This window comes from Arvicanthis niloticus, chromosome 24, assembly GCF_011762505.2.
Source record: "Arvicanthis niloticus isolate mArvNil1 chromosome 24, mArvNil1.pat.X, whole genome shotgun sequence".
NCBI lineage: Eukaryota > Metazoa > Chordata > Mammalia > Rodentia > Muridae > Arvicanthis > Arvicanthis niloticus.
Genome location: NC_133432.1, coordinates 36,580,604 through 36,606,208, shown reverse-complemented (window position 1 = coordinate 36,606,208; position 25,605 = coordinate 36,580,604). Strand labels below are relative to the sequence as shown.

General features: G+C 39.2%; 1 protein-coding gene across 1 annotated transcript; it reads left to right on the top strand.

The window, feature by feature from the left end:
- The first annotated feature begins 211 nt into the window (after nucleotides 1–211).
- On the top strand, nucleotides 212–25,605 carry LOC143438114 (uncharacterized). The gene is given in 5 exon segments (XM_076923695.1): nucleotides 212–355; nucleotides 16,973–17,099; nucleotides 17,272–17,332; nucleotides 19,319–20,684; nucleotides 20,686–25,605. Coding segments are annotated over 5 exon segments (1,677 nt in total). The 5' UTR covers nucleotides 212–352; the 3' UTR covers nucleotides 20,806–25,605.

Sequence of the window (25,605 nt, the reverse complement as noted above, 5' to 3'; positions counted from 1 at the left end):
GGGCTGGCTGTGGTAGCTATTGGAGGACAAGCTATTGGAAGACAATGCTACGGAAATGCAAATCTCTGCATATCCAGAAAAGATCCCGCCTGGGATTCAAGCCTGGCAGGAAGAATCACTGTGCACTGTCTCTTCAGCACACGCTAACCCTAAGAGAGGTGCGCCTGTCACTCAAGACTCACTGGCCAATCAGGATCTCCAGGCAGACCTATTAGTCAGAAGAGAAGGAGGGTTCTTCCGGATGCAAGTTCAGCTCTTCCCCTCGGAAGGCTCGAATGGTTCAGAGTGACGCGCTCTGTGTGCTGCAGTTTGGTGCGGTGAGGGGAGCTCAGGCAAGCTCTGCGGTCACAGCATGGTAAGAGCAGGGTCACTGCCCACAAAGGGGAAGAGCAGTGGGAGCGAGAGTGGTGGGTCCTCCCCAGAGGCTGAGGGGGAAGACAGGCTAATGGAGGACAGCCACAAGTGCTACGGAAATGCCGATCTTTGCATATCTGGAAATATTCTGGCCCCGGACTGGAAGCCTGGGCCAGGAATACTATGCCCTGTTCCTTCCGCACACTCTAACCCTAAGGGAGGTACTCAAGCTGTAAAAGACGTATTGGCCGGTCAGGGCCGATAGGCGTTCCTGCCAGTCAAAAGAGGAAGGGTTTTTTTTTTGTTGTTGTTGTTTTGTTTTTTTTTCCGAGTGCCCTGCTGCAGGTTCCGTTCTGTAGCCGAGCAGACTTGAATGATTTGGTGTCCTGTGCTCTGTGTGTGTGCTGCTGCTGGGTACTGTGAGGGGAGATCAGGTAAGCTCCAAAATCCTGACACCGCGGGCGCAAGTTCATTGCCCGCGAAGGGGAGAAGCAGGCGGCTGAGCAGCTGGGAGCTGGAGTGGTGGGTCCTTCCTGGAGCTGGGTGGGGAAGCGGCAGCCTGTTGCAGTCCCCTCTGAAGTCTCGTGGACCTAGTCACTCCCTGGACCTGGCAGTGGTATCGGAATTACTTCACTTTGGGGGCTGGATCAGTGTATTTGAAACAGGATTTTGTGTGTAGACACATCCTTGGCCGGAAGCCAAACTTGAATAGCCCTAGTTTCTTTAGTGTCTTCTACATGGTCTGCCCTTAGCATTTGACATTTAGGTGTAAGATCCATTTGGAGGTAATTTTGTGGAGGTTCTACAAGATATTTCAAGTGTTGGGTAGAAGCACTCCAATATTTAGCTGTGATGTAGAAGAGAAGATGATGTAAAGGGTTTACCAATGCTTAGAAATCGTGACATCAAATAACATTTAAGCTAAGACACCCTACAGAGAAGTAGTATGCTAATCAGGCCTGTTAGAGATTCAGATGCTAGGATACACGTGTTAGTTGACCAGGGTTGTCCTGAAATTTGGTTCTAAACCATAGCAAAGGAGATTCCCCTGATTTACAACCAGCCGCTAGGTCCATTGTCAGATCCAAGAATAGTCCTCTAACAAGCTGCCCAGGAGGCATTACAGGGTCATAACCAACATTAAGACCTGATGTGCCCTACAGGTGTATTTTTTTTTCTTGTTCTACCACATGGGCAAGACTACACCAGGTGATAACTCCTTGAAAAGGAAAAACACGGTTGTGTTGAGGGCGGTTTTGATCAAGCAAGGCTTTCCATGAGGCAGGCTCTCATGTATGGAGAATGACATAGCCTTTTCTCATGCCCAGGAATATGCCTGTCAGAGCTAGTAACAGCCTGGGGCTTCAGACTTGACAGCTATACCTAAGGCCCTGATTTAAATAATTGAGCTCCTTCTCTGTAATGGTTTGTAGATGCTCATCTCAGGGAGTAGCACTATTAGAAGGTGTGGTTCTGTTGGAGTAGATATGTTACTAGGTTTGGGGGTTAAGACCCCCATCCTAGCTGCCTGGAAGCCAGTATTCTGCTAGCAGCCTTCAGATGAATATGTAGAATTCTCAGCTCCTCCTTGCACCATGCCTGCCTGGATGCTGCCATGTTCCTGCCTTGATAATGGACTGAATCTCTGGACCTGTAAGCTAGCCTCAATTAAATGTTGTCCTTATAAGAGTTTCCTTGGTCGTGGTGTCTGTTTACAGCAGTATAACCCTAACTAAGACATTCCCTGAAGCCATGACTATATTTGGGAGAGTGGTAGCGGTCTGGAGCCACTGCCTTTCGGGAGAGGTTGCTTCAGATCTTGAGAACCTAGCTCTTCCCACCACACTGGGCTGTGGTTCTCAGTCCCAGGGCTGCTGTGGGCTTGTTCAGTAGTGTTTTTGAGAGACCCTTATCCAGTGTTGTTTATTAGACTCCTGATAAGTCCCTTTGTATGATATTTTCTGCTGACTACAAAGAAGTCTCCCATTTCCCCCTGGAAGTAGTATACAAGATGCTATTCTTGCTAAGAAGCCTACTTGGCATAAAACAGCGTGTATAAGATCTCCTCACCCCAGCTTTTATACTTTCTATCTTCTACTTTTCCTATCTTTTTTGTCTGGAACCTTCCACTTAGCATCCTGTCATTTAGTTTTGAGGGCCTGTCACTGTGGCTTGGGGACACTGGTGTACTTAAAGGAATAATTCTGGGGATATCTTTGCTATGTAGATCTCCTGTCTGTCTAAGTGGCAAGACTTGGCAGTTTCCGGTTTATATTTAAATTGTTCAAAACATAACCTGGGGACCTGAACCTAAAGAGGATTAAGGGTGATGGCATATGTGAAATACAGAATCTGTTCTATGGTTCCTCTTTTACCCTTAGCCAGAGCTGAATGCATGCAGTCATGAAAGAGGTTTTTCTTCTCTTTTAATTGTGTGTGGAGTGATTTTTTTCCCCTGGGGAGAGATTCTAGGACAGGTGCATCTTCAGCCTTTTGGAAAAGAAAAATGTTTCTGAGACAAGCTGTTTTGACCCAGGCCACCCTGATCCTAGTCAGTTGATCCCCAGGGCAATGACCTTGCCTGTTTAAATTCCCTAAATTCTCAAGGAAAATGGCTTCATTACAACAGAGTCCTTAAAAACCACCCATTTGAATCATGTCCATTGCACTAACAGGAAAAGGATTTGCATGTGGAACATGGCGTGTATCTTCGGATCAGAATAGGAGGAACAGTTTATTGTATACTGCAGGGTGAAATGGGGTAGGCAGAAACGAGACTACTGTTTAAGGGAGTCAGCTGCACCATTCTGAAGAAGGACCTGATTTAGGCAGGGTTGAGTTATTTTGTAATTTTCTATCATGCATGTGAATGAAAACAGACCAGACTGGTGGTTGTAAAATTTGAGTACGTTAGCTTGAGCCAGTGAAAACTGAATTTTCAGTTAAGGGGACTATTCTATGCAGATATGCAAACTCCTCATTGCCTCAGTTAAGTGAGCTCAGAAATTTGAGACACAGGCTATTTCATATGGCAGCTAACATTGCACATAGGGGCAAGGTCAAATAGTATCTTACTGAAGACTCTCTACCAGGGAGTATTTCTTTTTTTTTTTTTTTAATTGGCTATTTTATTTACATTTGAAATGTTATCTCCCTTCCCAGTTTCCCCTCCACAAGCCTCTATCCCCCCCCCCCACTGTCCCTATGAGGGTGCTCTCCCTCTTCCCCCCCCCCCCAGGCCCCCACACTCCTGCCTCAGCAGCCTAGCATTCCCCTATCCTGGATGATCAAGCCTCCACTGGACCAAGGGGCTCCTAGTAATGCCAGATAAGGCAGTCCTCTGCTACATATCCAGGTAGAGCCATGGACAACCCCTGTGTACTCTCTGGTTGGTGGTTTAGTCACTGGGAGCTTTGTTGGGGGGGGGGGTCGTCTGGTTGGGTGATATTGTTGTTCTTCCTATGGGGTTGTAAACCCCTTCAGCTCCTACAGTCCTTGCCTTAACATCCCCATGGGGTCCCCATGCTCAGTTTAATGGTTGGCTGTGTACGTCCGCATCTGTATTGGTCAGGATCTGGCTCAGGAGACAGCTATATCAGGCTCCTGTCAGCAAGCACTTCTAGGCATCTGCAATAGTGTCTGGGTTTGGTGTCTGCATGTGAGATGGATCCCCAGGTGGGGCAGTCTCTGGATGGCCTTCCCTTTAGTCTCTGTTCCACTTAGTCCCTGTATTTTCTTTAGACAGGAGCAATTCTGGGTTAAAATTTCTGAGATGGGGGGGAGGGGTGTCATGCCAACTCCAGTGGAGTCTGCATGGTGACCTGGTCACCAGATTGAGGCATAAAGTTCAAGGAACTCAGCCTCCTGGAAAAACCTGTGCATTGAGTATCTTTTTGAGCATTGCTGCAGTTCTTATGATGACTGTGTTTTGTGCTGGTGTTGCGGCTGTCAGGATTGGCAGTGGAAGTTGCTTCCATGTTCAAAAAGGTCATGTTCCTTGGAAATTGTATATTGAGGAACTTGTAAGAACAGTTCCTCCTTTTGTTGCCAAACTTCCTCCTGTCCTTCAAGCGATGATTAAATCAGAATACAAAAAAAAAAAAAAAAAAAAAACCTAAACGGAAGGAATAGCATATGGGACCAGTTGCAGCAAAAGCGAATTATTTGTTAAAACTCCAGAAAACTCTTTTCAAAGAAAAGGCAAATGAAAATAGTATTTCCATGAAAAAGACATTTATTATTATGGCTCAAAAGGGTCCGGTTTATGTTATAAGGAATAGATTGTGGATGCCTCTGAAATCTCAGGGGAAAGATAAAATTCCAGAGTCCACTGATAACCCTCTTCCTTATACAGGAGCTTACAGGAATGGAGACAGGATAAATAATGTAAGAGGTAAACATGTCTCTTGGTTTAGTTTGTCTTTCTTGGAGAGGTTAGGAAGATCCCATCCTCCTTGGTGCTTGTTAAGTAAAGAACAGCAGGATAGTCTCAAGGGACAAATGTTTAAGGCTAAGTAAATACATGTTGAAATGCCTTTAAACTAGGAATGGAGGATGATGTTCAGAGGAAAAAGCAAAGGAGTGGATTTTAGGCTGGTATAAAACAGATGGTCAGGTCTTTGAACAGAGACACAGAATGAAAAGACACTATGCTAGCTAAAACCAGGAAACAGAAAGTAAAGGCTGCAGGCCAGGGATGACTATTGCAATGACTATCTTTAACTGCTTAAAGTTCACATGAATTATTAAAAACTTATTAGGATTCTGTCTGACCTTTATGTAACCACTTGATCTTATATTTTGTAATCATTGCCAATTTTTGGTCTATATAATCTGCTGCTTTGATTCAGTAAAAACACATTCAGCTCCAACCCTGTGTGTTGTCTGTCACCTCCCGAATCCCTGCCCACTGCTCCTTTTGCCTGTTCCTGTTGGACTGTTGCTTCTGTTTGAGTCTGGTCCATGGCAGGTGGGTGGCCCCATCTCTCAACCGGGGGTTCATGCCTGACCTTTGGATATGTTCTCGACAGGTTCCCTCCTCTTTGTGCTGTATTTCAGCTAATGTCATCCCCGTGGGGCCTTGGAGGCTCTTGCTTTCCTGGCTTCTGGGACTTTCTGGTTGCTACCCAATTCCCCATTGCTACACACCTCTGTTGAATTTCCTGACCCTCTGTACACCCCCCACCCTCATCTCCTTCCATACCTGATTCTTTTTCCCTTTCCCCTCTTCTCTTCCTCCCAAGTCCCTCCCACCCTCTACATCCCTGGATTATTTTGTTCCCCCTTCTAAGTAGGACTGAAACATCCACTCTTTGGTTTTCCTTCTTCTTGAGCTTCATGTAGTCCATGAATTGTATCATGGGTATTCCATGCTCTTTGCCTAATATCCACTTATCAGTGAGTACATACCATGTGTGTTCTTTTGTGACTGGGTTACCTCACTCAGGATGATATTTTCTAGATCCATTCGTTTGCTTGCGAATTTCATGAAGTCATTGTTTTTAGTAGCTGAGTAGTATTCCATTGTGTAAATGTACCACATTTTCTGCAACCATTCCTCTGTTGAGTGACATCTGGGTTGTATCCAGCTTCTGGCTATTATAAATAAGGCTGCTATGAACATAGTGGAGCATGTGTCCTTATTACATGTTGGAGCATCTTCTGGGTATATACCTCAGGTAGTAGTACTATGTCCAATTTTCTGAGGAACCGCCAGACTGATTTCTAGAGTGGTTGTACTAGCTTGCCATCCTACCGACAATGGAGGAGTGTTCCTCTTTCTTCACATTTTTGCCAGCATCTGCTGTCATCTGAGTTTTTCGTCTTAGCCACTCTGACTGGTGTGAGGTGGAATCTCAGGTTCCTTTTGATTTGCATTTCCCTGATGAGACTAAAGATGTTGAACATATCTTTAGGTGCTTCTCAGCCATTTGAGTTTCCTCAGTTGAGAATTCTCTGTTTAGCTCTGTTAGTACCAGGGAGTATTTCAAAGTTAGTATATTATATTTATATTATAAATATAATTATATTTATGTTATAAATATAATTATATTTATATTTATCAAATATATTTATCTTTTAAAAACACATTTTTGATATTAATTTTTATTTTTATTTTTCAATCCAGGAATTTATTGCACCCAAAACAAGAGTATAACAGTACTTTTAAAATTTCGTATTTATTTATATATTTATATCCCAAACACTACCCCTTCCTAGTCCCCCCTTACAGAACCCCTTCCTCCATCCACCTTCCCTTCGCCTCTGAGAGGTTGCCCCAAATGCCCCCAGGTTCCTCCTACCCTGGCACATCAAATCTCTTCAGGATTAGGTGCATCCTCTCCCATTGAGGCCAGAAAATGTAGCCATGGACACTGAGCTGCATGCCTGCTACATATGTGCTGGGGGCCTTGGTTCAGCCTGTGTATGCTCCTTGGTTGGTGGGTAAGTCTCTGAGAGCTCCCAGAGGTCCATTAGTTGACCCTGTTGATCTTTCTGTGGAGTTTCTATCCCCTTCAGGGCTTTCAATCCTTCCCCGAACTCTTCCATAAGAGTCCCTGATCTCAATGTTCAATGTTTGGCTGTGGGTATCTGCTTCTGTTTCAGTCAGCTGCTGGGTAGAGCCTCTCAGAGAACACAAATGCTAGGCTCCAGCCTGCTAGCATAACAGAATGTCACTAATAGTGCCAGAGATTGCTGCTGGCTCATGGGATGGGTCTCAAGTTGAGCCAGTTATTGGTTAGTCATTCCTTCAGTACCTGCTCCTTTTTTGTCCCTGCATTTCTTTTACACAGGACACATTTTAAGTTGAACGTTTTGTGGGTCAGCTATTGTTCTTATCTCTCCACTGTGGTCCTGCCTGGCTACAGAAGGTAGCCTCTTCAGGTTCCATGTCCCCACTATTAGGTATCTTAGCTATAGTTACTACATTGAATCCTGGGAACCTCTCCCATTTCCAATCTCTGGGACTTCCTAGAGATTCCCCCCACCCCTAGCAGCTGCAGACTTCCATTCATTCTCCTGTCCCTTTGGCACTCACTCTCTCCTGTTTCTCCTGTACACCTGATCCTGCCTGCCCCCAGTTCCCCTCCCTCTCCCTTTTCCCACTCTATTCCCTCCCTCCCTCGGCCTCCTATGACTATTTTATTCCCCCTTCTTAGTGAGATTCAAACATCCTCACTTGGGCTTTCCTTCCTTAACTTCTTTGGGTCTGTGGAATATAAGGAAGGTACCCTGTACATTATGGCTAATATCCATTTATAAGTGAGTATATACCATACCTGTCCCTTTAAGACTGGATTACCTTACTCAGGATGATATGTTTTTAATTCCATCTATTTGCCTGTAGAATTCATGATGTCCTTGTTTTTTAAAGCTGAATAGTATTCCTTTGTGTAGATGTATCAGAATTTCTTTATCTGATACTCAGTTGAGGGACATGTGGGCTGTTTCTAGTTTCTGGCTATTACAAATAAGGATTCTATGAACATAGTGGGGCATCTTTTGGGTATTTGCCCAGAAGTTGTATAGCTGGGTCTTCAGGTAAGACTATTTCCACTATTGTGAGAAACCTCCAGATTAATTTCCGTTGTGGTTGTACCAGGTTGCAATCCCACCAGCAGTGGAGGAGTCTTCCTCTTATACCACATACTTGCCAGCATGTGCTGTTGCTTGAGTTTTCATCTTAGCCATTCTGGTTGGTATAAGGTGGAATCTCAGGGTTTTGATTTGCATTCCCCTGATGACTAAGGATCTTGAACATTTCTTTAAATGCTTCTCAACCATTCTAGATTCCTCTGTTCAGGATTTTCTGTTTAGCTCTGTACCTCATCTTTTTAAGTGGGTTATTTGGATTGTTGGAGTCTAACTTCTTGAGTTCTTTATATATCTTGGATATATACTTTGCCGTCTTTCAGATGTAGGGTTAGTGAAGATTTTCCCAATCTGTAGGCTGTCATTTTATCCTATTGACAATGTCCTTTGCCTTACAAAAGCTTTCCCTTTCTTGAGATCCCATTTATCAATTGTTGATCTTAGAGCTAGAGCCATTGAAAATCTGTTCAGGAAATTTTCTCCTGTACCAGTGTGTTCAAGGCTATTTCTCACTTTCTCTTTATTTTTTTAGGTTTAGTGAGTCCAATTTTATGTTGAGGCCCTTGATCCACTTGGACTTGAGTTTTGTGCAGGTTGATAAATATTGTTTTATTTGCATTCTTCTGCATGCCGACATACAGTTAGATCAGCACCATTTGTTGAAGATAAACATCTTTTTTCCATCATATGGTTTTGATTTGTTTGTCAAAAATCAAGTGTCCCTAGGTGTATGGGTTTCTTTTTGGGTCTTTGATTCAATTCCATTGATCAACCTGTCTGTCTCTGAACCAATACCATGTCATTTTTATCACTAGTGCTCTGCAGTACACCTTGTGATCAGGGATGGTGATTCCTTTAGGATTTCTTTTATTGTTCAGGATTGTTTTAGCTATCCTGGGTTTTTTGTTTGTTTGTTTGTTTTTCCATATAAAGTTGAGAATTGCTCTTTCAAGGTCTTTAAAAAAATGTGTTAGATTTTGGTGGAAATAGCATTGAACCTGTAGAGTGCTTTTGGTGAGGTGGCCACTTTCACTATGCTAATCCTACGAATCTTTGAGCATGATCTTTCTATCTTCTGAGATCTTCCTCAGTTTCTTTCTTCAGGGACTTGAAGTTCTTGACATACAGCTCTTTCACTTGCTTGGTTAGAGTTATACCAAAATATTTTATATCACTTGTGGCTATTGTGAAGGATTTTGCCTCCCTACTTTCTTTCTCAGCCTGTTTATCATTTGTATAAAGGAACACTACTGAATTATTTGAGTTAATTTAATATCCAGCAACTTTGCTGAACTTATTTCTCAGCTGTAGGAAGATAGATTGGAGAACTGAAGGTCTGGTTTCTGGAAGTTCTGAACATTGCATTCCACATTCAGTTTGGTGTGATATTTGGTGTGATAGTGTAGATACTGGTAGAAAGTGGGTGATGGGGATCATCCTTCAGCAATACCTGCTTAGAGTTAATCTCTTTCCATTTCCCACCAGCCACAGTGGTATCCAGGGACATTCAATTCCAGGGTAGAAAAGGAGTTTCTGAGATGCAGAGGTTTTGTAGGTGTGCATGGTGTTGAGTAGGTGGACAGGGTAGATTCCTCATCTTGTGTCATAATCCATGTGGTAGGAAGCAGACATTAAATTATTTTTCAACACTGTTTTGTGTATTGTCTTTAGTGGGGCTATGTTTGCTTGAAGCCCCAAGGGGAAGGAGGTCCTGCCAAGGCATACCTCACCTTTCTGGTCACCTCCATTACCAAAGAGACTTGTAGAGCATGGGGCTCTCTCTGTAAAAGAAATCAACAGTAGCTGGAGGGTCAGAAATATAACAGTTTAGGGGTAAGTTTGAGTTATTTTTTTATAGTTGTGAAGTCTATGTTTAATTTGTATACACATACAGTCAAAGGAAACATTTGTCAAATTACATTTTTCCTGGTAGAGTTTCCTCTACCAGGTTTTAAGTGTTTTAAGTCTACAAGTGTTTTAAGGAAAGCTTGAATATATTTTTTAGGATTATGGTTTTGGTATTTTCATTCCATCTTTTTATTCTTTGACAAATATTTTATGCATTGTTCATTGTTGTAGCTTTGTGGTAAATACAGATTCCCATTGCATCAATATGTATAATATTTCTTTATAATCCTAATGAGAATTCTGAGGTTTTGTGTTTTTATTTTTTTTATTTTCATGGCATATAGCTTTGGAATCAGCTTTCCTGCTGTAAATTGTTAGGAATTTCCTTTGGATTGAATTGAATTTACAGTGTAAATTGAACATACCAACATCTTTTTTTTAATATACATCATTTTAATGGTGGTGTTTCTATGGTATAAGAGAGTAAAAGATGTTATTCTACATAATCATTCATTTAGTTAACTACAGTAAGTTTGTGAAACTAAAACTGATTTGACATAATGTACAAAGCCATAGAAAGATGACTCCAGTGAATACATTGTTATGGTCACATAAAGGTTCTTGCACCAAGTATGATTTAATTGAGAATGAAGGGCAGAAAGAATATAGAATCTAGCCAAAGCAATCACCCTCAAAGGTTTTTTCCTGACCATCTTCTCAGTGGATTATGGAGAGGAAAAATTTAAGTTTCAAGCTTTTGATGAGATGAGAAGGAAATGTGCTACTATGGCACACTGTAAAAATGGAGAAAGTCCCTTTTTTTGGATGGTATGAGAGCTTTCTGCCAATGAGTTTTACTTGAAAAAGTAAAAATGGGGTTAAGAATTGGACTGACTTGTTTTGTTTCAATTTAAATAATGACAAAAAATTTTAGTTTAACAAAAATGTAATAGTCTTAGACAAGTGACAGATCTCTCTTTTTTTATCTAATCAAATTGTCCATCTTAGATGGTAACACTTATATTTGCTTTGGAGAACTTGTTTGAACATTTAATGTTTTTATATAAGAGTTTATATGTCTAATGCATCATATATTTGATGTTTAATGTATCTATTTATATGTTTGATAGCACATTTATATGCTTAATGTATTATATAATTTCTGTAGCAATACTGTATAAGAATATATGTATTTCTATTATTTGAATAGTTTTTCAAACATTAGTTTTCTTTAAAAAGAAACAAGAATACTGTCTTAGAATGGAAGGAGTAGGAACCTCTGTAATTTCACCATCTAAACTACTGAAAGCTAACACAAGAAAATGACCTGTGTTTGTTTCCTATATGATACATATTTCACATTACTAAAAGCATAGCTGCTGATTTCACATGTCTAGACAGGGCCCAAGAATGAACTTGTCGTGAGCTCCTGTGTGATGACCATCCTGAACACAAACAGGATGAGACCTGTATCTATCAGAATCATCCCTTCCCTATCTTCTGATTTCACTCCTCTTGGTTCATTATTGCTTCCATTCTTTGTACATTCATTTAGGGAAAATTGAATTAATGGTTTTTTTTTAATTGGAATAGATTCTTCTCTCATTACAGTATATTTTGGCCAATTTTCCTTCCCTCCACTCCTTCAGCCTACCTCCCATCTCCCCCAGATCCACTTCCCCTACTCTTCAGAGCAGGCCTCCAAGAGAGGACAGCCAAACAAGACAAAGCAATATACAAAAGACAAAGCATTAGACCTACTGTAGAGGCTGAAGAAAGGCAACTCAATAGGAAAAGTGTCTCAAAAGCAGGTGAGAGTTCAGTCTCTGTGAACCCCCAAGAGTCCAGGTTAGTTGACTCCGATGGCTCCTTAGTCCTTCCTCTAACTCTTCCACAAGGCTTCCTGAGCTCTATCTAATGTTTGGCTGTGAGTCACTGCATCTATTTCAGTCAGCTACTCGGTGGAGCCTCTCAGAGGACTTCTGTCTGTAAAACCCAACTGACAGATGGAAACAGCCTGAGGATCCAAGGTTGGTGAAGGAGGAAGGCAGGCCTGCCTGCATTGTATCCATATAGATACATCCTCTGAGAATGCCAGTCGGATTGGTTCCCTGGGAGGAAGCTCCCCTTTTTCAGAGGTAAAGGGAGTTGGAGATTGTGGAATGGGCAGTGTGAGGTGGGACAAGGAGAAAGGGGGTCTATGATCAGGATGGAAAGTGAACAAGTAAATAAATTAATGCAGTGATTTGTTATTCCAATTATTTCACTGGTGGTGGTGGTAGTGGTGTGTGTGCAATTCCTTTCTTTTTGTCTTGCTGATGATATGAGATTATTTATTTCATGTGTTTTCATTTATATAGCTAACCTCCTTGGATTGCATATTTTTCTTCTAGCACCTTGAATAGGGGTGTATTTGCAGATAGATATTGTTAAATTTGACTATCACAGAGTGTCTTATTGTCACCATTTTTTTGGCAGCTGAAAAATTTCTGGGTATAAGAATCAGAACTGGCAGAGGCAGGCGGATTTCTGAGTTCGAGGCCAGCCTGAACTGGCTACTCTACAGAGTGAGTTCCAGGATAGCCAGGACTACACAGAGAAACCCTGTCTCGAAAAAAAACCAAAAAAAAAAAAAAAAAAAAAAAAAAAAAAGAGTCAGAACTGGCTTCTGTAGTTTCTTAGAGTCTGCAGTACATGTATGGTTTTTAGAGTCTGCATTGAGAAGACAGGTATAATTCTACTAGTAGATATGCCTTTATATGCTCAAAGTATTTTCTGGATCTTTGAACTGGTATTTTTTTTTCTTCCTGTATTCCTGTTATTCATTGTTATTGTCTTCTCATAATGTGCCACAATTCCTGGATGTTTTGTCCATGGAATTTTTAGATTTAGCATTTTCTTTGACTGATATATTCATTCCTTCTATTTTATCTTCAATGTCCAAGATTTTCTCTTCTATCTCTATTCTGTCAGTGAACTTTGCCTCTGTGAAACATCTTTGGATTTCATTTTCAGGATTCCCTCAGTTTGTGCTTTCTTTATTGCTTCTATTTCTGTTTTTAGGTCTTGAACTGTTTTATGTGTTTCCTTCAAGTGTTTGTTATTGTTTGATTGTGCTTTCCTTTTTTTTTTTTTTAATGAATTCATCTATTTTCTCTTTAAGAGTCTCTTCTATCATTTTCATATAGTTGGTTCTAAGGTGTTTTTCTTGTGCTTTTAGCTACGTGGGAACATTCAGGACTTGTTGTGGTATGATAACTTGGCTCTGTTGGTGAAATATTTCTCTGCCTTTGATTGATTATGTTTCTATTCTGGTGTCTAGACATCTGGGATTGGGATGATTATCGGTCTAGGTGCTGATTTCTGTGTTTGTCTTGTTTGACTATTTTACCCCCTGGGTTTCTGTTTGCTCTCTAAATTTTCTGAAAGCATGTTGGCTGAGTGTTGCCTCTTTTACTGACCTGGTTGGTGGGTATGTTCCTGTGGGAATGCTTACTAGTGTGGAGGCTGGGGACTAGGAGGTCATGGAGAGATAATCTTAGCAATCTGCTTGAGGTTTAGACATGGGAGAGGGGAAGCTGCCTCGGGTAATCTAGTCCAGTACTTGCAGCAATTTTGAAAATTTGGTCTGGAGTAACATATAATCTGGTAGATCTCTGGACAGCCTGCCTACCTGGTCTTCTGGCCTGAGTGGCATATGGTTAAAACTTTCTCATATATTATCGTTTCTGTGGCCTAATTAGCTTTAGTTTCTTAACATTTCAGAGCTTACAGTCATCTGATGTAACCTCAGTTGAAGATGTGCCCCCATCAGAGTGGCTTGGTGCTATGTCTGTGAGAGATTATGTTGGTTGATGATTGATGTGGAAAGGCTCTTCCACTGATGGTGGCAATATCCATAAGCCAGTGGGTCTGGATTGGATAGGAAAGCTACCTGAGCATATGAGACAGTGACCAAGGAAGAGACCAAGCCAGGAAACAGTGTTTGCCCATTTTATAGCACAAATTTCTATTCTAGGATCTAAAGTGATCTGACAGAACCGTCCAAAAAAACCTGGTTTTGCTTAGAGGATTCAATCACTGCAACAGAGTAACAAGTTAGAACAACAACAACAAAAAATATGTAAAATGTGATTTTGCTCCTGGAGAGAAACTTGGAATATTCTCTTTTTGGAAGAATGTGAAAAAAATATTAGAAATTAAAGTGGCAAATGGCATGAAAAGCTGTAGCCAGAGCTTAGTCAGCTGTTCCTGTAGGACCCAGAGCTTAGTCGGCTGTTCCTGTAGGACCCAGAGCTTAGTCGGCTGTTCCTGTAGGACCCAGAGCTTAGTCGGCTGTTCGTGTAGGACCTGGAAGATCGGAGTTTTGAGAAAAAGGCAGACAGAAAAAGTCAATGTCATAGGATTTCAGTGAAAAAATAGACTCCATGAAAAATTTAGTTTGAGGTCATTTATGTGATATTTTGGCCCCAAATCTTTCTTATTCAGCTCATGCCCTAAGAAGTTGAGTAAAGCTGACTTAAAAAATAATAGACTGATTTCATAGACAAAATACTGAATCTGTTGGATGGCTATGACTAATGACTCAGGACTATGATGAAAAAAAGCAACATGTGGGACAGAAATAATACAGTTTATGTTTTGTAAAGAAAAACAGCACTAGGTAGTTTCAAATGGCAGTCAAGTGCTAAAGCAGAACCAGACATTTTCAAGGAGGTTATCACCATTAAAGAGAAGATCCCTAATGGGGACCTACATTAAATTACTCTTAATTTAAGAGAAGTATGTGCCCTAATGGTAATACTGCCAAGCATTAAATAAATGGAAGAAAATAGAGACAGTTACTCCTAGTCTCAGGAAAGAACTTCATATAAAATCTGCTGCAACTGTGGTTCAAGTGTGGCAAGGCCCCTTTCAATTTAGAAGTCAAATGGACAGCATCACTCATCTTGTGCCGATTCTGGAAACAAGAAAGATGCAAAACTCAAAGGTCATAAATTCTTCCTCTGTGGTTTCCGTTCAGCACAGTTGCCTCCATCCATGTTTGACAGAGTCAGAGCTCCAGTGAAGAGACTGTAAACATTCCTGGGATGAAACTGATATGAATCCTTGGTTACCTTTTGAGACCACAGCCTGTTGAGATACTCAAGCTACAAGGCATCTGCCATGGAGAGCTGCATGTAGGGAATAGAAGTAAGCGAACCGAGAGATGTATGAGAAGTTGCAGGGTTAGGGACAGCTTATCAATTTGAAACCGAAGCCCCATGTGTCTGAGACAGAGCTACAGGATATGATGTTGCCCTGCTGGGTTTGTTGCCTTGGTTCAGTCTTCCTTTACTATACGCACATTTCCTTTTTATTGGAATGAGAAGGGGTAGTCTGTGCCATTGTGTGTCGTTTTCTGATTTTACAAGATATGGCAATTAAGAAATTGTCTTGAGTGTCAGAGGAAACTCTGGATATTTGAACAGTATATGAGTTGTTGCAGAGTATGAGGATCATTGAAGTTAGAATAAATTTATTTTTATCATGGGATTACCATGAGCCTATAGTGACCAGAATCAGAATATAGTAGATTGAATCAAAAAGCTCTCAGATAGTATGATGTCTTTGAGTACTCATCTCCCTCCCCACTCCCCTTTTCTTTTTTTTGGAGGGGAGTTTGAGGAAGCTTTTGTAGTAGGAGCCATTCTAAATTCCTTATTGGGGGTGAGATTTGAATGTCAATAAATTCAACCCATTTCCTTTATGTCAGACTGTATTGTAGGTGAAACTGATCAGCCACTTTCCTTCTCGTGCTGGCATGCCTTCACCATTGTAGACTATAACTTTAAATCAACTAAGTTATATTAGAAGCAATTACTATTCAACGATAAGGTATTTTGCTAGCCAGATGTTTTGATATTTTTGATTTTGTTGTTTTTCTGTTTGAAGGTAAAGATTCTCTGTGTAACCTTCCCTGTTTTCAAAGTAGAAATTAGACCAGGCAGACTTAGAACTCCTGGCTTTAGACTTCTGAAGGCCAACATGTCTGACTTTGTTTTTGCTTTTGTATATTAGCTGATGGCCCTGGAATGTTGGTTTTTGTACAGGTCAAGCATATGCTGTTGTATTGATCTTCCTCCGCATCTTTAAAATTTAAATTTGACAGAGTATATTCTGTTTTTCAAAACAGCATATAATAATGTTAATAGTACTTGAGGCTTCTGAGTCATTGGATTGCAGATGTGTGTGACATTATTCCTACCTGTCATGTTTGTTTTAAATTTTTAAAAATGAATATTAGTATCTTGCCTTTAAGTATAATTATGTACCTGATATATGCCTATTCCTCATAGTAGTCAGAACAAGACCTCAGAATTCCTGAAGCTGGAATAGTAGATAGTTATTAACCATCTTGTAAGTACTGACAGTTGATTCCAATTATTTGCAAGACTAGCAAGAGCACTTCACTGGTGAGCCATCCCTCCTGCCCTATGTTGCTAATTTATGATCTACATTTATGTTGCTAATATTTCATCCATTTATAACCGTGTCAACATGCATTTCCTATTAGTAAGATCTTACTAATGTTACAGTTTAAACTGGGGCAGTTAAAGTTTCAGGAAGAGGAATACAGAACTGTATTCAACCTTAAATCTTTGAAGGAACTTCAGTAAAGACCCCTGAGTTCTTTCTCTTTTGGTTGTTTAATTGATTTTTTTTCAGGGGTTTCAGGGTCTTAATATGTACCTCTGGATGTACTGTATCTCATTATATGGATTAGGCTGGCATCTAAATCAATGAGATACATCTACCTGGCTCCTGATTGCTGATATTAAAGGCATAAGCAAATATACCCAGCTTACCCATATTTTTTGTTGTTAGTAATTATTCAAATCATTTCTCTAATATGTACTCACTACTGTTGATCTTTTTTGCACCTCTCCCCCAACCCCTCTCTCTCAGTAGGCATTTCTCTCACAAGACTATATCTTATTCATAGGACACAGAAATGTCAAAGGTCACTATCTTCTTCAATTTCCTTCTAAAATTACTTGGCAATTCCATTATAACATCCATTATGGAATAGGTGTTGGAAGTACCAGAATTATAAGAAAATATTGTCAATGTAGTATACATTTACAGCGTTGCCAGTAACAACCTTTTTGTTATATACATGTTTGGGATATTTTAGGATGCAGTAACCTTTGATGATGTACATGTGGACTTCACTTTGGAAGAGTGGGCTTTGTTGGATCCTTCTCAGAAGAGTCTTTACAAGGATGTGATACTGGAGACCTACTGGAACCTCACTGCTATAGGTATAACAGTAAATATTCTTCTTTTACTTTTGAAAATAAGGGACAACTGGTTTTTGTTGTTGTTATTGAGTCTTTATTGTAACTTCAATTGAGAATGAGGGAAAATGAGGTGAATAAATATCTTGCCTAATTTCCAATAATATAGCATATATTTTCTGATACTATATTTTAGGTTATGATTTGGAAGACCATAATATTGAAGAACATTTTCAAAGTTCGAGAAGACATGGAAGGTAATTTTCATATACAAGCTAATACAATTGTGCCTTTGAAGAAATTTTTACTGTGTCTTAGAGGTTTTTTTAAAAAGCAGCATTTAAAAAAAAAAGCACTGCTTTAAGTTGTGTTAATGATTATTAAATTCTCACAAAACTATGTGTATTAGTCAGGATTTTACTGCTGTGGATAGACACTATGACCAAAGCAACTCTTAAAACAACAACATTTAATTGGGGCTGGCTTACAGGTTCAGAGGTTCAGTCCAGTATCATCAAGACTGGAGCATGGCAGCATCCAGGCAGGTATGGTGCAGGCAGACCTGAGAGTTCTACATCTTCATCTGAAGGCTGCTAGCAGAATACTGACTTCCAGGCAGCTAGGATGAGGGTCTTAAAGCCCATGCCCACAGTGACACACCTACTCCAACAAGACTACACCTCCAAATAGTGCCACTCCCTAGGCCAAGCATATTCAAATCATGATATCATGTATCCCAGTATTAGGTATTTGATTCGTGTTTGCACATCATTCCTCTAAGAAAGAATTCAAAGGAACAATGCCTTAGCAGACATCACTGTTTGAATCATAGCCCCATTAGATCTATGCTGCAAAACTGCCAATTTGTTTGGTCTTATAATACTCATTGTAATTGAATTGTAATTGAATTGAATTGTAATACTTATTGTAATTGAATAGGTAATAAGTATATCTCCAAAACCTTCTGATAATCAAATAGTCCATATTAAAGCTGGTATTACTCTTCTTCCTGTAGTAATGTTACAGAGTTTGGTGAGACAGGTAGTTTATGAGAGTCAAGAATGTTGTTGTGGAGAAAATTTAATCACTATGTCCTCATGTCTATGAGGAACAAAAAGTCAGAACTATGGGACTGCAATGTGGAAACCTTTTATTTGTTATTCTTTCAATAAATATATCATGTGTCACAGTGAATGCAAGCCATGTGGGCATAGAGATATTAAAAGAAGCAATGTACTTCTCTCTCCAAAAATAATTAGAAGATATCTAGTGGTGTGAGGGTCTGTGATTGGCCAAAGAACAATATCCCAGACTCAAATAGTATGTAAAACCAGAGAGTTTATTCTGCAGAAATCCAGCATGAAGGGGTTACCATTCATCAGAATGGAAGACAGAGATGTGAGCTTCACAGGCTTAATTTAAAGGCAGTTTGGGAGATTTCAGGGAGGAGTAGGTAACCTTTATCCTGATTGGTTGTCTGTATTTCTAGGGGTATGCATGTCTCTGGGACTGGCTAGGGCTCCAGGGACTTTCCAGGGGGAGCTGAGGAACTGTTGTTGATTCACATGACTATTTGTTTTTGCCTCCAGCCAAATGATGAGACAGCTCATTATTGCCCATGGAAGCTATGGTTTTTCCAATAATTGACTTGCCTAGATTTGTCCAGTTTGGGGAACAAAAACTTAGGCCTAGTCTTAGAAACTGTTGGTTTGGAGCCTGTCATGGAGTTTGCCTGACTTAGTCCTCTTAGAGGTCCCCACTTTGAGTAGATTTTCTGAACGTGATACAAGTTTATAATTAATTAGTTTTCCAAGTTCATTGGGAATACAGTCACAAACTCACACTGCAGAGGATCCCTATGAGCACTAGAAATGTGGAAATTCTTCTGTTTGTCCTGGTTCACTTTGCAAATGTTGTATGACTCACATTATAGGAAAATTTATGAATGTAATCAGTGTGGTAAGATTCTGAGTTCTTACTGTTCTCTTCAAATATGTGAAAACCATCATAGAGAAAAAGGATGCTATAAATGTAAGCCATGTAATAAACGCTCTTACGATCATAGGTATTTTCAAAGATCCAGAACAACCCATAATGAAGGGATACATTAAACAAAGTGATAAAATGTTAAGATCTGATTTTTCTTTACAATTAGACCAGATTGTAAAATTAATTCATTCAGATAAAAAGATTTGGTATAATGAATGTGGTAAAGGTTTCAGATATGCCAATTATCTTTGCAGACCTGAAAGAAGTCATACTGGAGAGAAACCCTATGAAGATTTTAAGTGTGGTGAAACCTTTGCACATCACAGTAGTCTCCAAATACGTAAAAGAATTCATACTGGAGAGAAACCCTATGAATGTAATCCATGTGGTAAAACCTTTGCATATCACTGCCATCTTGGAATACATAAAATAATACATACTGCAGAGAAACTCTACAAATGTATTCAATGTGGTAAAGGTTTTTCAGAACATAATACTCTCCAAAGACATAAAATAACCCATTCAGAGGAGAAACCCTATGAATGTAATCAATGTGGTAAAGCCTTTGCACATCATGAAAATCATGAAAGAACTCACATTGGAGAGAAAACTTACAAATGTAAGGAATGCGATAAAGCCTTTTCACAGCACTGTTATATGCGAATACATAAAAGAATACACACTGGAGAGAAACCTTATGAATGTAATCAGTGTGGTAAAGCCTTTGTATGTCTCAGCAGTCGCCGAGTGCATGAAAGAACACATACTGGAAAGAAACCCTACAAATGTAATCAATGTAATAAAGACTTTGCAAGTCAGAGTGATCTTAAAAAACATAAAAGAACACATACTGGAGAGAAACCCTACAAATGTGATCAATGTGGTAAAGTCTTTGCAAGTCAGAGTGATCTTAAAAAACATAAAAGAACACATACTGGAGAGAAACCCTACAAATGTGATCAATGTGGTAAAGTCTTTGCAAGTCAGAGTCATCTTAAAAGACATAGAAGAACACATACTGGAGAGAAACCTTATGAATGTAATCAATGTGGTAAAGCGTTTTCAGACCACCATACTCTCCGAATACATGAAAGAACACATACTGGAGAGAAACCCTTTGAATGTAACCAGTGTGGTAAAACTTTTAAACTACACAGTCAACTCCGAATACATAAAAGAACACACACTGGAGAGAAACCTTATGAATGTAACCAATGTGGTAAAACCTTTGCATGTCCCAGTAGTTTCCAAAAACATAAAAGAATACATACTGGAGAGAAACCCTATGAATGCAATCAGTGTGTTAAAGCCTTTGCATATCACAGTAGTCTCCGAAAACACGAAAGAACACATACTGGGGAGAAACCCTTCAGATGTAATCAGTGTGGTAAAATCTTTTCGCAGCACAATAGTCTCCAAATACATAAAAGAACACATACTGGGGAGAAACCCTATGAATGTAATAAATGTGGTAAAGCCTTTCCATACGACAGTAGTCTCCGAGTGCATGAAAGAACACATACCGGAGTGAAGCCTTATGAATGTAACCAGTGTGGCAAAGCCTTTGGATATCACAGTCATCTTCAGAGACATGAAAGAATACATACTGGAGAGAAACCTCATTAACGTAAGCAATGTGGTAAAGCCTTTGTATGTCACAGTAATCTTCAAAGGCATAAATGAATTTATACTCGAGAGAAACCTCAAGAATGTATTTAATATGATGAAGGCTTTTGCATGATTTTATAGTCTTCATCATCATGAAAGTAAACATACTAGAGAGAAATTCCTTGAATATAGGCAATGTGGTAAAGTCTGTGTTATGGGGCCCACTTAGATCCAACACAACTAAAAAATCAGGTTAATGCTGATGACAGTTTATTATAATCAAGCCATTACTGATCAATCAGGGCCACAGAACATACTCAAGAGCTGAACTTTAAGCCTGAGCCAGAATGGTACCAGACTTTAAAGCTTGAAAACCACAAACATCTGTGTCAAGCTACAGCAATGATTTTCTACCAATCAGATTTAGGGCTAGAAGTATTCCTTATGTAGTTGATCTTTGTCAACTGATGGCAGAATGTCGGTTTTACAGTCTAAAAATTATATCCATTTTCTCTTTGTAGTTAGGAACAGGCTTTGTGTTTTGGGGAACAAAAGATGCATAACAAAAGCTGTCAAGAACAGTCAATATGTTTTGGAAAATAAAAACCATGGTTAGGAACAGTCATGATGTTTCGAGGAACAAAGATGAATAATGGAAGCTTCTCAGTGATTAGGAAGTCTCCAGCTTCATGTTCTGGGAATGTGAATTTAGTTTCACTATATGATTAAATGAAGTCTGATAACAAAATGGCTATACTTGGGACAATTTTCTTATACTTGTTCACAGCATTTGCATATCACAGTAATATTTGAATACATAAAAGAGAGAAACTGTTAGCCATTCTGACTGGTGTGAGGTGGTATCTCAGGGTTGTTTTGATTTGCATTTCCCTCATGACTAAGGATGTTGAGCAGGTGCTTCTCGGCCATTCCAGTTTCCTCAGTTGAGAATTCTTTGCTTAGGATGTTTTCCATATTTTATTTAGAAATAGCTGAGAGAAGTTAACAGACAACAGTCCAGATTACCTTACATGGATAGTTTGTTTTCAAAACGTCAGAAGTCCACAGAAGTGACGTTACAAACATTTCTGTAGTAATGTTCATTTTGATTAGAGACTTGTCTGCTCCCGACAGCTTCCTGTCTTGAATTCTAAGAAGAAATTGAGCATCTTTGGAGTTACTCCAGTTGTGGTGAGACAGCCACTGAGCAAGAATTGCCTCTTTCCATCTACAGACAAATTACTGTCCAGAAAAGGACACACTTGCAGAATAGTTGACTGATTATATCTGCCTAGACAGAGTAATCAGCCCTTAATAATTCTGCAGCACTAAGGTCTGTCAGATTATCCTGGGCCAGAAGGCTGAAGATCAGATACTCCAACGTTTTGTAGTATAGGGACTGTCCAGGTGTTCAGCAGTCTCTATAAATTGGCTAAGTTTTAGAAACTATGCTTTGTGCTTCCCATAATTTCAGTTAACTCAGTCATTGTGGATTTCTGACGGGGTTGAAAATTTATAGTCTCATAGCCAATCCTGGCTATTTACTTTGAGAGTAAAGATTTGAGTGGATGGTTTTCAGCTGACATTCATTCAAAAGCCGAGAAAAAAAGCCAGGTTCAGAACTAAGTGTTTTAGTTAGAAGAGATGACAGAGTTTCTGGTTAGTCAACAAAATGATGGACTGGGTATTAGGACTATCTTGTACCTCACTGGTACAAATTGGTATTATTATGCTCTAATTGTATTTTGAGAGAAAAGTTTTATTTTAACAGGAAGGGTGATATGTAGGAGGAGCTAAGGTGAGAAGAAGAGGAGTAAGGAGAGGAGGAGAAGAAGGAGAGGAGAAGCTAGGTGATGAGAGAGAAAGAGAGAGAAAGAGGGGGGCATAGAGGCAGATGTTCATGTGTCTCCACCAGACAAAGATAGTTGATATATCTAGGTTGGGTATTGGGTTACACTTCTGATTGAGCATTACCAAACTTATAAAGCCTTTGATTAACATTTTAAAAAATTGTATAAAAGCAAAAAGGGAAAGGGCATGGGATAGAGGTTTTCTAGGGAGGGGAATTGGGGAAAGGGGATGGCATCTGAAATATAAATAAAATATCTGATAAAAAAATGTCTTTTGGACGGATACATGGTACTTGATATCTATAATCTTAGAATTTGAGAAGCTGATTCAGAAGGATGGCTAAAAGGTCAATGCAAGATTGGGCCATTATAGTTCAGCTTAGTCTCAAGAAATGAAAGCAAAAAGTAACACAACTAACTCCTCTAGGTATTTTCCAGTTAATGTTTTTAGTAGATGTAAATATATTTGAAAATCTTCTGAAAACATAATAAATTTCTGTACATATAAAAAAAGAAAAAGAGAGAAACTATAAATGGAGTTCAATATTAGGAAGCCTTTTCTCAGAACAGTTATTCTCAAATGTATAAAAAAACATATCCTGGCGAGAAACACTACAAATGTAATCAAGGTGATAAAGCCTTTTTATAACATTTATGACTAGATAAAAGAACATGTACTGAAGAGAAACCATATGAATGTAAGCAATGTGGTAAAGCCTGTACATGTAGCAGTAGTTCATGTAGCAGAAATCATGAGAAAAAGCCATACTGGCAAAGAAGCCCTATAAATGTAGTCAGTGTGGTAAAGCTTTGGATTTCATGTTATCTTTATTCAATATCTAAACTCTTGGTGTGTAATCAATCTGTTAAAGGCTTCACACATCATAGTAGTGTTTAGGGATCTGAAAGAATTCATACTGTAGGGGATCTATAAGGATTATATAAGAACTTTAGCCAACATACTCCAGTTGCACATGATTATTCTGGAAAATACATCTGACAGGTGTCAACAATTCAAGCATTATGATGTTTCTCTTTATTTTGTTTATACTTGTGAATTTATATGCATAATAGCACTATGAATCTAAATGAAAAGATAGCTCTTTTAGATTTCACAATTCTGTTCAATTACATGAAATAACTCATCCAGATGTAAAAGTTTATAGGTGTGTATCAATGCCTTTTCTGTTGCTGTAATAAAACATAATGCCTAGGGCAACTCATAAAATAGTTTAATTTGACTCATGGTTCCAGAGGACTATGGGATCACCATGAAAGTGGCAGTGCAACAGGTGTCACACATGACAGCTAAAAGAGGAGGCATATACCTCACATCCTCAATATGCAGCATGAATTAGAGTCAGACCTAGAAATAGTGTGTAGCTCTAAACTCTCAAGCTGACTGCAAGTAATGTATTTCTTTCATCAGGGCAACATTTCTTAAATCTTCCCTCCAAAATAATACCAACTGAGCAGCATTGATTTCTCTAACTTCACACCTATGTGCTGGGGTTCTGATACCATTCATGATGAAGAAAAACTGTAGGTAACCTTTTAGGTGCCTTAACATCTGACTTAAAGGAATGAGTGCTTACATAAAAAACATTCATGAGTAAAAATTATTTGTTTAAATTTTTCATTGCATTTTAATTATGTGATCTCTATCGTGTGTGTGTGTGTGTCTGTCTGTCTGTCTTGATCCCCTGTATCTTGTAGCATGATTTACAGGGATTTGTCAAAAACATGACCTTGTCTTTACTGCTTGGCTATGTCTTTAACTCTGTAAATATTTTAAAGGCTTTATAAATCACTGTGATGCTAAGAAATAAGAAAGAACTCATATAAGAGAAATATTATACATTTCAAGTAAAGGTGTTTGTGAAAGGGTGGTGGGTGGTTGTTCCTCATTTTGTTTTTCATATTTTCACAAATTCTTTGGAGGTGATGTTTGGCTTGGATGCCAGTAATTAGTCAAGGTTGTATTTGAACTCTTGATTCTCATGTACCAGCCTTCTGGGTACAAGTCCAAGAGTAGTAGATGTACCCCTAATGTGTCCTGTTTTGTCAACTTTTTTTTTAACAATGTTGGGATTGAAATGTTTAATATAAGGGAATATAAAAAACACTAATATGTGTAGTAGTGTATCCAAGGTAGCATGTTCATCTATTGTTGGGAGCCAACTTTAGTAGAAAGCGGCCAGATCAACTTTGCAGCCATCTGGAACCATATACCCTGATGAAAGACTTGGTTTTCAAAAGCCTGTAACAGCTGAAGCACACTCTGATAAATATATTGTTTATCCCACATAGCTTGTTTTACTGTTTAGTGACCTCAGCTGTATGGTGCACGTGGCATGAGTTCATGGACTCCTGGCAGGGTTTATAAGCTGCGCCCAGGAAGGGCTCGCAGGCTTGCCATCTTGACTGCCAACTGCTAAGCATCCTGAGTAAACTGCTGTGAGAAGGAACTGGTTGTTCCGTGTCTTAATTCCTGCTGGTCAGGGTTGGCGCGGCACAATCTATGTGTTAGAGATATAATGAAGTAGGTTAATCAGCAGTCAACTGTATATCTCACGATGTAGTTTAATGTGTTATGGATATGTATATGTTACTTGATGGTCTATGTTTCCTGTTCCCATTAGTTACCATTTGGCACTTCATTTTGAAGTATCGAATTATCTAGAGATTCTATATAATTCAACAGCCATGAGATTTTTTTTTTATTTCTGTGTGTGTGCGTGTAAAATGTAATTATGGATTTTTGGACCATGACAGATTAAGAGTAGAAGACAACTTTGTGGTGTCTAGTCTACTTTGGCCATCTTTATATGATCAGGGTCAGGATGCCAGCTTTGAACACTACAGACTTCCCACTGAGCCATCTCACTGATGTTCAAATAAGATTAGTTGAAACAATACATCAGTAAAATATTGTCTTCTTTTTCAGATTATAAACATATTGTCATCTAAGGATGGAGGACAACAGGAAAAATTGAATAATGCTATTTGCAAATGAAAACAATATACTGCTCTTTTGAGGGGAATGTGTTCATTTATTCTGAGTAGTAAACACTTATGCATAA